This window comes from Chionomys nivalis, chromosome 14 (assembly GCF_950005125.1).
Source record: "Chionomys nivalis chromosome 14, mChiNiv1.1, whole genome shotgun sequence".
NCBI classification, from domain to species: Eukaryota; Metazoa; Chordata; class Mammalia; order Rodentia; family Cricetidae; genus Chionomys; species Chionomys nivalis.
In genome coordinates, this window is record NC_080099.1 from 360,736 (window position 1) to 374,909 (window position 14,174).

The following is a 14,174-nucleotide window of genomic DNA, read 5'->3' on the forward strand; positions in this document are numbered from 1 at the left end:
AAGATATTTTGAGAGAAAGAAATAGAGCACGTTCATATGGTCTGGTAGTAGGCACCACTTCAAGCATCCCTTGAGGGTGGTGTCAGGGTTAGCTTAGGATGTCTTTTATAAATAAAAAAGATTGTTATAATAAAAAATTTGAAAATGTATTAAAATTCACTGGAGGAAAAAAACGATTCTTTTAAACATAAAATGGCCTTAAACACAAAATTAACATATATTACAAAATACGATATATCTTTACAGAATTTCACTGCATATGCTATAAAACCTTAGGTTGTTTCATACATGTATACAACACATTTGTATCTAAAATATGCATTCCAATGTGGTCTACTAAAATATATTTTCTTTCAAATATTAAATTCACATATTAAAGGTTTTTCAACTTACCCAGACACTCTGTGAGCAAACTCAATTATATCATCTTTAGTCCGTGGTCCTCTGTAATTATATGCCAAGTCCCCCTTCAATCTTAAAAATAAAAATTGGAAATTAACTTTCTTCATTTTTAATCTCAATCATAATTTACTGAAATATAAACTTAAAATGCACAAAATGCCAAATAAGGGGAAACTTTACAAGAAGCACACTTGTGTAAAACAATATGCAACTGTCTTCTGATAAACAGCACCTTAAGATGCATAAGAATATACTTCACTCACACAAGAGGAATACATTTTACTCTGTGGTATTGAGTTTTAGTATGCACTGTCTAAAAAAAGTGAGTAATTTGCACATTTACAGTAAAGGGCTTAAGTCAGAGTAGTTTTAATTAGACGCTCGATCAAGCAGTAAAAAAAAAAAGGAACTAGAATGGTAGCAAAGCTCATTTTCACCAATATAATACAAATTACTTGATAAATTCTCCAATATTCATCATAAATCAGAAATAAAAATGGCTTTCCTAAAACATAGATTATCTTCCAAGAAATCTGTTAATAAATAAATTTATATCTAATCAACTGTACAGGAAAAAAACAACTAATAAGCAAAACAGAACTCCTAATAACAAAGAGAAAGGGTCATTAACACACACTGTAACATTTTCAAAAACAAAAGAAAAATATCAATAAAAAACCCCAGAATAATATACTTACTTAAAATTGTAAAATCTGAGGTTTTAAAGTATTGGGGGAAGCTAGCTTACTTATAAATATAACTTTGAAAAGAAAGCTTAGCTACTCATAATGCCAAAATAAGGTCAATGAAAATAGCAAAATGTAGCAAAATCATTATAAAACAATTTCCTTTAGAATCACCATATCATTTTTACAGCTTAAATTCTCTACGAGACTTGATAAATACTCATCTATTAAAATTAACATCTATCAATTTTCCTTTTCTTGATTTCTTTTTTCTCTAATGAAGTAAGTCTCTTTAAATATACAAGAATGAAATCTGTTTCATGTGATTAGCGGATGCAAAGCAGAATATATAATGTGGTCCTTCAGGAGACCTTTCATAATTTATGAATGTATACCTCGTTCTGTAAATGCATAATATACAGCAAGCACTCAGAATACAGTTACTCACTTAGCTGTACACCTCACACACATATAGAGCCTCTCACCTTTGATCACACAATTGGTTTAAAAACACAAACTTACAACCTCCAAAGAAAGTACTAGAATAAATAAATTGTAAAAAGAGTAAACTATTTAAAATATACACATAAATATACAACACTCAACTTACAGCTTAATTGTTGGATAACCTCGAACTCCAAATTCTGAAGCAATGCCTTGATAAGGAAAAGAATAAATATTTCTAAGTTCTTTTTAAACAGAGAAAACTGGGTAACATGAGCATTTTACTTAAAAAAAAGTGCATTCACACAAACCCAAGTGAATGTTTTTAAATATTAAAATCTTAGAACAAAAACATGAAAATTTATTATAATTAGTTAATAATCTCACATATGAACTTCAGAAAATACTTTGAAAAGATAAAAAGTGACTATCAAAACAATGATTACGTCGGAGAGCTGGCTCAGAGGTTTGGAGCGCCGCCTGCAGTGCCGAGGTTCGCGGTTCGAGTCTCTGTGTGTGTGAATGTGTCTGTCTCTGTCTGTGCTGTGAATGAATGTCTCTCTGTGTGTGTGGATGACGTGTGCATGCATAATTAATCGGAAAAAAAACAATGATTACACTTTGTCCTCCCTCTTCTCTTATCTTCTTTCCCTCTCATGGTCCCTCTCCTAGTTTTATGATCTATACTTCCCGTACACACACAGACACACAAGCAAATTAAAATTCTAAAGACTCATGAGCTGAAGTGTGCAGAAGGATTTTTTGTTTGTTTGTTTTTTTTTTTGTTTTTATTTTGTTTTTCGAGACAGGGTTTTTCTGTGGCTTTGGAGCCTGTCCTGGAACTAGCTTTTTAGACCAGGCTGGTCTCGAACTCAAAGAGATCTGCCTGCCTCTGCCTCCCAAGTGCTGGGATTAAAGGCGTGCGCCACCATCGCCTGGCTCAGAAGGATTTTTAAATGAAGACAAACAGGAAAATTTCTAGCACACAGTCTAGCACACAGAACTCCACAACTGAAGATCTAGTTCCTGATCCCTGATCTTGAACTCATTACTAAGTGATATCTAATTGCACATCACAGTATACATGCTAATATATACTGAGGTGGAATATTGTAACTGGCTTTAAAATCCTTTAAATGTAGCTCAGAATAATTTTGTGTGAGGAAAAACTTGTCCATTCTCACATAAAACATAACTTTTGAACACTTGGAATATTATTTGGGTGAAAATATCAATTAGGAGGCAAGAGTGAAGTAGAAACTCAGTCTGATAGACTTGCTTTTCTTCTAACATTAAAGAAAAATGATTCACATACAAACTTGTTATTAATCCCTTCATAGAAGATTCCGGGCCTAACTTGGCATCTAATTTTGACATGTGAGATTATTTTTTTCACTTTGCTTATTTACCTTCTGTTAATATCTATGAACTGAAAAGGGAGGTGGAGTTAGCTAAAAAAATACTATTTTTTTCATACTTCTTGTTACCATATGACCAACATGAAAAGGGCACAAATAATGACTCTTAGGAAACTTTTAATTTACATATGGGCATAGGAGGAAGAACTGGGATGTGTAGGAATCTTTCTTTAATCTAGAGAAGTCAGAGATATGGTGCTGCTAAAAATTCCAAAAATACATGGAAAATAACTTATATAGCACAAACAACAACAATAAAACAAAACCCAAAAAAAAAAAAAACCAGAAATAGCTGGTCTAAAATGTCAATAATACAAGTTTGAAAAACCATCAATTACAGTCACAGATTCAAAAGAATTTGTGACCTAGAAAGGAAATTTTCAAAACTAATCCTTTAACAAAAACAAAAAATTGGAATGGTGCAGTAAGCAGAGTTTTAGGGGCTCCAGAATAGAAATAAACTCACTATGATAGAGGAAACTATATGATTTAACTTCCAAATGAAAAATATTCTTAGTATTCATTCCAGGAAGAACGGATCTCTGTGCAGATTTTATAAAATTTGGTTGACTAATTATTAATTAAAATGGCATCAAAAATATTTGGTGCAATTTCAACACAGAAAAAAATAAACCACAGTTTCAAAATTCCTGTTCAAAAGTCCTATCCATTGGGATTTGTTTTATTGAGCCTGACGACATTTGTTTCTGCCACAATTACAGCTAAGAGTAAGCTACTGTCAATCTTAGACAATTTTTCTATACTTGACTGTTTGGAATGGTCCTCTTTGAAATCAAACCCAAACTATGTAATTACATATCAAAATATTCTACTTTATAGTTCCTCAACTTAAACATTTTTTCACCTGAACTATAACCAAACTTTTTGGCTTTATACATCCCAAGGAAGTGCTTTACCATTGAGGAACATTTCTAGCCCTTATTTTGGTTATTTTTTCTAATCTCAGAACTCCTTTAATAGAGTCACTTAAAGAATACAAAATTTAAATATCAAGGGATCAGATACTGCAAGCTTTGAGTTAATGTAAATATCACAGAGGCACTATAGTTTATCTTTATGATATTTCCAGTTTAAATGCATTATATAAATTATATGTATGTGTTTTCCCAGTAACTTCTTAATATAGCTATTCTATTTTCCACTAAATGATTCAAGTGATCAATGAATCTGCCATTTTTCCAGACTTTTTTGCACTTAATAATTTATTCCTCCTTCTCTCTCTAATAGGCTATAAGTATTTCCTGGCCAAATGAAACTTGTGAGCTTTTCAATAGTCTCCAAAGAATGGAATGTGAGTTCATAAATAGATAGAAAATGATATCTTATTCAGTGAATGAGTATATCCATAAATAAGTATGTGAGATGAGTAAATATGCATGGCTGCGGATATAATCAAGATGTAACTACTCACAGTTGGTAATCACTGAATGTAAAAACTTCTTTAACATTATTTTCCTTTTATATTTATTTGTTTTATTTTATTTTTTAAGTGTTTTGCCTTCACGTATGAATGTGCACAATATATCACAACATGGATGCTTTCATGTACCATATGTGTACAATGCTTTCAGGGCTAGAAGAATGCTGTCAGAGTCTCTGAAGCTGGAGTTCAGGATGGTTGTAAGTCACATACGAGTGCTGGGAACAAAATCCAGGTCCTCTGCAACTGTAGCAAGCATTCTCAACCAGAGCCATCTCTACAACTCCTTCTTCTAATACAGTTAAAAACTAATTCAAATATACTAGCCCAAACATTCTCCCTCTCCTCAACAGCGGTCTGTCAGTCCTCTTATCTCATTTAGGAATTCCAACTCTAACAACTCAACTACATTCTAGATCACTGATTCATTAACATCAGTAATCTGAAAGATTGCAGACTTGGGCTAGCTGACATCGTGAACATAAACAAAAAACTAAACAATATGCTTTGCCATACAGCAGTGGAGATATACAGCTCAGCAAATACTGGTGTGGGAGGTCTTTCTGTTTATGTGTTGCTTTTATTGGTTAATGAATAAAGAAACTGGCTCGGCCTGATATGGTTGAATTTAGGTAGGCTGGGAAAACTAAACTGAATGCTGGGATAAAGAAGGCAGAGTCAGGGAGAAGCTATGTAGCCCCTGAAGGAGATAAGCACTGGGAACTTTACCTGGTAAGCCACAGTTACATGGCAATACACAGATTACTAGAAATGGGTTAAATTAAGAAGAGTTAACCAATAAGAAGCTAGAGCTAATGGACCAAGCAGTGATTTAAATAATATAGTTTCTGTGTGATTATTTCGGGACTGAGCAACCAGGAACCAACAAGTGGCCTCATTTTTAACAAAGTATACTAAGGATTACAATGGCAATCTATCCCATCTGTAACTTCAGCCTTGCAAATGACTACCAGCATTTTTCTACCATATTTTACTACCATATATTTATTACCATAAATACTACCAGCATTTACTACCATATTTTCACAGTTCTGCTGTTTTCATTCAATTCTGAGCTCCTAGCATCCTACACAGAATAAATATGAAAGCTCACATAGATAATCTTCATGTATGTATTGTTATTCTCTTTGATCTCATAAGTTTTAGCCCAAAACATTTTTATCAAGTCATTTGCTTTCCCTCTATTGTAATCTCTCTCAATTGACAAATGATAAAATGTATAACACTTTCTCACTTGGGAAACTCTTAACAATATGGTACCTTCTGTATGTACTAGCCATTGCACCAAGGGGTTTTAAGTATGAAGCATTATACAATTGTCTCCATCTTTAAGATTATTGGTCCCTTACAGATTCAATAACTAAAACTTGGTTAAGTAGCCTACCCAAAGCCACAAAGTAGAGCATAAGAGTTGAAATTAAAAAACATGGGTCTGTCTTGACGTAAAGTACAACCTAGAACATATACTTAGCTTCCCGAAAAAAGAAAAAAAGCACAGTAAGTAGCAGGATGTGTTGATTCATACTTGTAATCCTAGTACTTGGGAGACTGAGGAGGGATACTGATATGAGTCTACAGATTTCATAGAAAGTTCTAAGCCAGTCTTTAGACAGGGAAAGATTTTGTCCCATTTTTGTAAGACTGTAAGTCTTTAAAACTATATTGTGCTATATTGCCACATAGCATACTTCTACTTTCAGAAGTAAAAGACAAGGAAACCAATCTTATTGAATATGAAGGATTTAACATATGCCACATCATTCAAAGTTCAAAACAGCCAGTAAAAGAAATAACACAACTAAATGTTTACCAATAAAGCCAAAGTTTAGGGCCTTTAGAAGAATTCCCACTACTGCAAACAAAAGCATTATTATTTTCTCTGAAGCTATACTCTTTCCAAATTGATATGACATCCCATACTTCCGTAAACTTAACTTCTTCTTTTATTATTTTCCTTAAGACACTTGCTAGTAAAGATTTTCTGAAATGGTAGATAGCAAATATTTTAGGTTATGGGAATATGTAGTTCTGTCACAATTCAGTTTTGATAATGGAGCATGAAAATAGTCTAGATAACAATACACAAATGACTGTAGCAATAGTTCAATAATTCTATTTACAAAACAAAGCAGCAGAACAAATTTGGCCTATGAGGTGCCATATACTCGTCTCAGCATCATTCAGTTCTCTGTACCAACTCACAAATTTCATTTTCAACTTTCAGTACCTTTCTAATCTTCATTTATATTTTTCCTAACTCAACTCATTTTGTAAGTACCTAGTTTTTTCCATATTATGCTTCCTCAGCTTACACTTACAAATTCAACTTTTCTGTAGTTGCCTCCTATAAGATTATCAATGTAGACTCAACTAGGAGCAAACAATGACTTGCATATCTATGCTATGCTTAAGATTAGCACATACAGTGTATTAAAATTTTAATGGTAATTTTGTTTAACTCTAAGTATATAGTCTTAGCTTAATAAGATAACTTTCCATGATAAAGCATCTCCTCTACTTACCCTGAATGCTATAATTAAAATATTTCCATTAATAAAATAACAGAATAATTAACTATGAGCTTACTAGAGTATGAAGTAGCATCCATTTTTCCAACTTTAACTGGAGAACCAATGCTTTTCATTTCAAATCCAACTTCATTCCAAATTGGTTCCAGTTTTTTACAATGGCCACACCAGGGTGCATAAAACTACACAAAAAGAAAAAAAAAAATACACTAAAACCTTGTACCACTATGAAGCTCAACCTTAATTTTCAAAGAATTTATTTAAGCAATCTAATTACTAATCTATTTCAGACAAGATAGTTTTTTAAGTTGCAATATAACAAAATAAAAAAAAACGCATGAATCTAGATCGCTTACCTCTTAGGGCATACCTCAAAACTAATATTTTAATTTCATTTTAATTGACTATCGATACCTATTTAGAATAGAATCATGATTGGTTCAAAATCTTTAATTCTGGCCGGGCGGTGGTGGTGCATGCCTTTAATCCCAGCACTCGGGAGGCAGAGGCAGGAGGATCTCTGGGAGTTCGAGGCCACCCTGGGCTACAAAGGGAGTTCCAGGACAGGCTCCAAAGCTAGAGAAACCCTGTCTCGAAAAACCAAAAAAAAAAAAAAAAAAAAAAAATCTTTAATTCTGTGCAAATGTGTTTATGTTCTACATAAGATAAAACTACTAAACAAACATGCATGCACCATACCACATTCAATCTGTGTTCATGGAAAACATCTGTTTCTAGTACAAAAAATTAACACAGAGGTAGATACATTTGCTGAGTTCTACTGTTTTCACTGGCAGGATTTTGCATGATCATTGAGAGATTTGACACAGGGACAAGTCAGTTTGATTACAACCACTGCCCTTCATATTTCAGAATCAAACAGAATTCAATTAGGTATTCTATTTATATGGTATTAACACAATATTTATGTATTTTCATTAAATGAGACTTATTTTTCAAGGTGATTCCATGGAAATGTTTAAACATAAATAAAAGGAGGAAGACTTAAGCAGCAGATTTTCAGGCTCTATTTTCCACTCCCAACAATCATTAACTCTGCTCTCTTGTTTCACTTTGTGGGCTATACTTTTTTCCCACTGATACATGTTAAAGCAAACACTCAAACTTAATTTTGCTCAGTATTGGGATGAAGCATGTTTGGCATTACTGTATATTATTATAACTCAATCTCTTAAAAAATGAAGAAACAAGGGTAAAGTCTATACTGAAATCATAAAGTAATCTCCTTAAGATATAATCTACAATTTCGTTGTAAGAAATGGCCCCAACTTCCTCAAAAAATGTGACCTTACTCCCAGAATTTTATCAAAATAAATTCCTTTGCCAGAATCTTGAAAGTAGGGGTAGGAATATAGCTGAGAGGGTAAAGAGGTGCCATGCATGTCGTTGTCGTCATCATTTCCTCCTCCTCCTCTTCTTCTTTTTTTTTTTTTTTTGAGACAGGGTTTCTCTGGTAGTTTTGGAGCCTGTCCTGGAACTAGCTCTTGTAGACCTGGCTGGCCTTGAACTCACATAGATCTAGCTGCCTCTGCCTCCCGAGTGCTGGGATTAAAAGTATGTGCCACCACCGCCCAGCTTTTGCCATGCATTTCTAAGGACCAGAATTTGGAGCACCAAAACACAAGTACAACCCAGGTGGCTACATGCAACAAGAACATATCATGGTCCATAAGAGAAAGAGATGGGGAATCCCCAGAGCAAGACACTTAACCAAAACAGAGAAAATTTTGATTTCCATCTGGGATCAGTGAGAGAGCCTGCTTCACATTATACAAGGTGTTCAGCAACTGAAGAAGACACAGTGTCAATTTCCAGCCTTCACAGGCACAGATATACACCATAAACATTTGCATGCATAAGTGAATGCACACATTTAGAAATACCCACGCATACATGCACAAACACCACACACACATACATACGAGGGAAATGAAAGTAGCAATATCTGAGAAAACAAATTGGTTTTTCTGCATAGAAGAGATCAAAAATGATACTTAAATTTACATACTTACATCAACAAGCCAAATGTCATCTTTTCGATTATCTTTAAATCTAAAAACAAAAGGAAAAATAAATCTGATTTTTTATTTATGTTCACAAACAATATCCCTACCAATAGTATTTATTACAATAACTAGTATAATTTACAAATGTGCAACTTAAGAATATTGAACTGATCAATAAAAGAACACAGAACAAATCTTCTAAGTTTCATATAAAAATTTTACTCAGTAACTACTAAATCTTTTCCTACCCAGCAAGCACTTTAAGAATTAAAATTGAAAACTGTCTAAAGAACTGAAAAACTCCAACAAAAGAAAGGAGAATATGGGTAAAAACCACAAATGTAGTCTGTTTCCTTTGATATTCCACTTGAGGAACGGGCTTCTCTATTCTGAACAAGTACTGCTTTTTACTTTTCTTGTCTTTATTACATTAACAATACAGCAAAAGTATTTACATTATGCTTTGTTAGGTGTTACCAAAAAAAACCTAGGGATGAACTAAAATACACAGATGTGTACAGATATATGCAAATAAGCTATTATATATATAATGTACTTAAGCATCCAGACTTTGCTATCTACAGAAAATCCTGGAACTAATCTCCCTCCATGAGTACTGAGGGATGTGATGTGTTTCCTAAGCTCTTCTTTTCTGTATTCCATATTAAATTCACGCAAGAAATTTAATGCAGTGGCCTAAGGATATTCATAGGAAACTCTGTTAACAAGATATGTCTCTGGTTTGTATTAAGAGTGTGGATTTTAGGAGTTCCATCATTTCCTGGTAAAGAATGTTGTTCTCATAAAATATTCGTGAAATGCAGCAAATCCAGAATTGCTGTAATGGGATCAAAGGTCTGAGATTCATATTTCAGGCTATAATAAACTTGTAAAATGCCATCAGCTAAGTTAGGATTGTCCTTTAACTGTGCATCTTAACACTCACCTAGTCCTGCGGGTTAGTGTGACACAGCATAGGACTTAATTGTATACTCCCGAATAAGTCAACTGAGTATAGGCTAATTCAAAACTCCAGGACCAGTTACCATGAGATGCATCGCTCCTAGACAACCTCAACAGGAAGCAAATATGGCACCCATGACCTAGACAGAGTGGGTCAAGTCAGCACAAAGCATGGGGATGACTAAGCAAACTCAGTGACATCACTGGAAGTCAGGTCCCAAGGAATATTACAGACAACACAAAGGGTGCAGCATATTCCATTTAGTGGGAATGTTATGAATTTGGGCTTCAGCAATCTCCTTCTGGGGTATCTTTAGCTTTCACTGGAATATGAGAAATGACACTTTTTTCTTTCATATGTTTTGGTGCTTTTTCACAATAAATTCCATGCTCAGTCTGGGATCATGTCTGAATTTTGTGGATCTGAGTGATAACATCTGCTGGCACTACTACAAGATATAATTTACTTTTCTCATTTAGCCAATAAGCAAGGTTCTCTATCATTAACATTTCCCAATAGAAGAGTCTTTCAGGTTAGCATTCACATAAGCAGCAAAATGATTACTAGAAGTGAGACTCTTCTCAGGCAGAGTTACTATTTATTATTAAAAGAGAGTGAAAAGGTGGTTGATAGTGACATGCCCTGCAAGGCACCATTGAGTTAAAAAAAGCTACTTTCTTGATATCAGAGTTTTCCTCAAAAACCATTTTCTATAAACAATCTTCAAACATACCCACATGGCCCATTGCTATGACTAGGACCCATGAGATGTTCATACGTCTTGCCAATCCATTAGAGTATCTTTCTTTCCTACTATATGAAATGTAGTACCATTAGAGTACCTTTATTCAAATGATCACATTACTCTGATCTGACTAAAGCAATTCAGTCATACAGTCAGGTGCCAAGGTGGTTGATGGAGACAAAGAACAAAATTGAAATTAACCGTCTACAAAACTTGTTCAGTTGGTAAGAGGGTTTGCTGTGTAAGGAGGACCTGGGTTTAGATTCTAGCACACACAAAAAAGCCTTTACCATGCCTGTAATTTCAGTACACTGGGGTTGAAACAGGAAGAGTTTCTGGGGCTTGCTAGATACTGGCTAGTACCAGGTTCAGTGAGAAAGATCCTGTCTCAAAGGAGTAAGACGTAAAGCAGTAAAGCAGGACTTCCAGTGATTGTCTGTCCTTTATACATGCATGCAAAGGTTGTGTTCACACGTGCACACACACTACAAACTACAAACATCTACACAAATTCACGCCACACACACACACACAAACCTGGAAGTAACAAGTCCTGATTGATCTACTGTTAACAGTGAAAGATATGAGGGATTAAAAAAAAAATGGTAACTCCTTGGATGGGTATCGTTTGTTCCTGTTATGAAACAGTACCATACAAACATCAAGCAGATGTAGCACAGAGATATCCATCTCACTGATGAGAAGCACAGAAGTCTTAAAGACTTCTGCCTCTCGCTAAATGGGAAAGTGACCAAGCTAAAGACCTCAGCAAAAACATTTTAGTAGTAAAGTATATAAAAAAGGTGAAGATGCCAATAATGACTCAACAAATAGGCTGGGAGTGCTGGTATATTTATGAGCTTGGTTGGCATGGGAGGCCTGAGTCCTTGACTACAAGTCCCTCCAGAGACTGGTTATACATCAAATTTGGTGTGAGGAAAGGCACCCATGTGGCCTGCCAGGGAAAAGATTATTATCCCCTGCAGTCAAGGCAGAAAGACTGACCCTGAATTTTGCAATAAAGTTAGACTTTTCACCTCCTGTGTGAGCAAGATCTTGCGAATAAACCTGTTATACTACAGATTAAACCATGAATTTCAGCTCTCACTCTGTATGATTAAATTAAAAGAAAGAAGCAATATAGAAATATTGGTTGGATTGTCACTTTATAACTTAGCAAAACTTGCTGGTGCACTCCTCAATTTTGCATGTAAATGGAACTTAAAACAACTGAAACAAAATTGGCAATATGTTAACATCAGTCACCACTGCACCTATTATTTAAAAAAATGAGATTCCTGTGCAGAAGTTTGCACGGCCATCTGAGTTAGATGATGTTAAATAGTATATAATAGTATTTTACACATATATGTATACTCACGATTCATTTAGATCTTCTACAAATCCTTTACAGACAGCCAGGTCAAGTAAAATAACTGGAAAGGACAAAATATAGAAGATAAATGATTTATCACTTTGTTTTTACCTTAAGTCTAAATTGCCTATAAAATGTTAGTTTAATTTATTTATTTATTACTATTTACCAAAAAGCTCACCATTACAAGGTATTAAGCGACACAAAAGCAAAAGTAGTTCATTCACTCATTAAGATTTACAATGCATTCACTCATATTGCAAAGGGCAAGCACTATGTAGGTAAGTACACATAATACATAGTTGCATATTTCCACTCGCTTTATTTTTTCTTCTCGCTAACCTAATTTTCTGGCCTAGAGATAAAAATAATTTTCTTTTTCTCTAGTAGCATTTATCCCCTTGGTACAAAGTCCAACTGCAATTCCCTAAAATAGGTAGAATATGACAAAACTGGGCTCCAGTTATAGCACTTATTACAGGGCAATGCCTGGCTCACACGGGTATCGAAATTGGTGGCTAAGTCGGGTGAACCACAGAGAACCCAAATATTCCATGCTGACACCTTTTTTTTTGTTTTGTTTTGTTTTGTTTTTCGAGACAGGGTTTCTCTGTGGTTTTGGAGCCTGTCCTGGAACTAGCTCTTGTAGACCAGGCTGGTCTCAAACTCACAGAGATCCGCCTGCCTCTGCCTCCCGAGTGCTGGGATTAAAGGCGTACGCCACCACCGCCCGGCTCCATGCTGACACCTTAAAAGACATTGGGTCTCTCTTCACAACACAGTCTTGGCTATCTGTCCAAAATCTGTCCTTAGGCATCATCCCGTTTTTAGACTCAGAACCTATGCCAAGTTGGGGCTCAACATCCTCAGTCTTATTAGTGGAGTCAAGGAAACTTCCTGTTTGCACAGTAGGTAGTGCTGTACCCTTCGGGCATCGGAAGGCAGATAGTTCCGCTGAGGAAGCCAGGGCCCACTGACGTCCTAGGTTCCCCGCGGCGCAGCCCCAACCCAGCTCGGCTTCATCCCCAGCACAACCTCCCACCGCTCGCTCCTCTCGCTCCTCACCGGCAGCGAAGAGCCGGGAGGTCGCCCATCTCCTCAGCCCCGTAGGCCTGGCCATGGATTGCGGCATGGATCCCGCGACGTGCGCGAGCAGAGACTCAGAAACGCAAGGGACAGGCGCCAGCCTGTGGGAAAGAGAAGTGAGGACGACCCGGCAGGCAAGAGCGCTTCGAGCCGCCAGGGACGGGGCGGGGTTGGGCGGGACGGGGCGGGGTAGCCTTCCTCAGGCCCCCAGTAGCCCGGCGGTGGGAGCATCTGAGCATGCGCGGGTTGCGACGCATGCGCCGGAGCAGTACGCATGCGCATTCGGATTCCCACGGAGCCTTCGCCCGCTCAGATCTCTGAAGAGGGTGGGATTACGTGCGCAGTTCTTCTTAGACCGAGCGAGTGTGCCATAGGACTCTTATAGAAGTGCACGTGTAGCATTGCGAATTTAGTGGAGGTGAGGTCGGGTCCGACATGCACTGCGAGCTTGAGTTTTGTCACACGTTTTAAACTTGCCACTAAAGTCCGGCGAACGCGCCTGTACTCTGATAGTACACAAAGAGGTGGGAGATCGTGCTCTAATTCTGCACCTGCCTCCAGATTCATACCCTGTTTGAATTCCTTCCCTTGACTTCCTTCAGTGATGAATATCATTGTGGAAGTGTAAGACAAATAAACCATTTCTTTCCCCAACTTGATTTTTGGTCATGATGTTTTGTTGCAGCACTAGAAACTCTAGGACAATAAGTTAATTGAAATTTAGGAAACTAAAAAACAGCCAAAAATTGTCTAAAATGAAAATTTACCTGCTATACTTTCATAGACTACTAAAAGGCAATGTATAAAGGAGAATTTAAACTAGATATCATGGATATATTGTGCTTACATTATGATTTTTGCTAAAAGCTTTTTATAAAAACTACGTTTGAAGTCTAGGATTATCTATTTTTGTGTTAGTGACAAAAATGGTGATATGTCAGAATTACATGCTTCAGCATCAATGGTTCTAGCAACAGGTCTGCATCTTTTTTTTTTTTTTTTTTTTTTTGGAAGGGTTACCGGCACTCGAGCAAAGT

General features: G+C 36.0%; 1 protein-coding gene across 1 annotated transcript in view; it reads right to left on the bottom strand.

The window, feature by feature from the left end:
- Positions 1–13,320, bottom strand: part of Tmx3 (thioredoxin related transmembrane protein 3) — a 36,987-nt gene extending 23,667 nt beyond the window's left edge. The window contains exons 1-6 of the mRNA XM_057788912.1: positions 13,117–13,320; positions 12,058–12,112; positions 8,974–9,013; positions 6,999–7,122; positions 1,699–1,744; positions 394–474 (exon numbers count right to left, since the gene is read on the bottom strand). Coding sequence (XP_057644895.1) covers positions 394–474; positions 1,699–1,744; positions 6,999–7,122; positions 8,974–9,013; positions 12,058–12,112; positions 13,117–13,183 — 413 coding nt within the window. The 5' untranslated portion in view covers positions 13,184–13,320. The remainder of the gene's footprint in view (positions 1–393; positions 475–1,698; positions 1,745–6,998; positions 7,123–8,973; positions 9,014–12,057; positions 12,113–13,116) is intronic.
- Between the last annotated feature and the right edge of the window lie 854 nt (positions 13,321–14,174).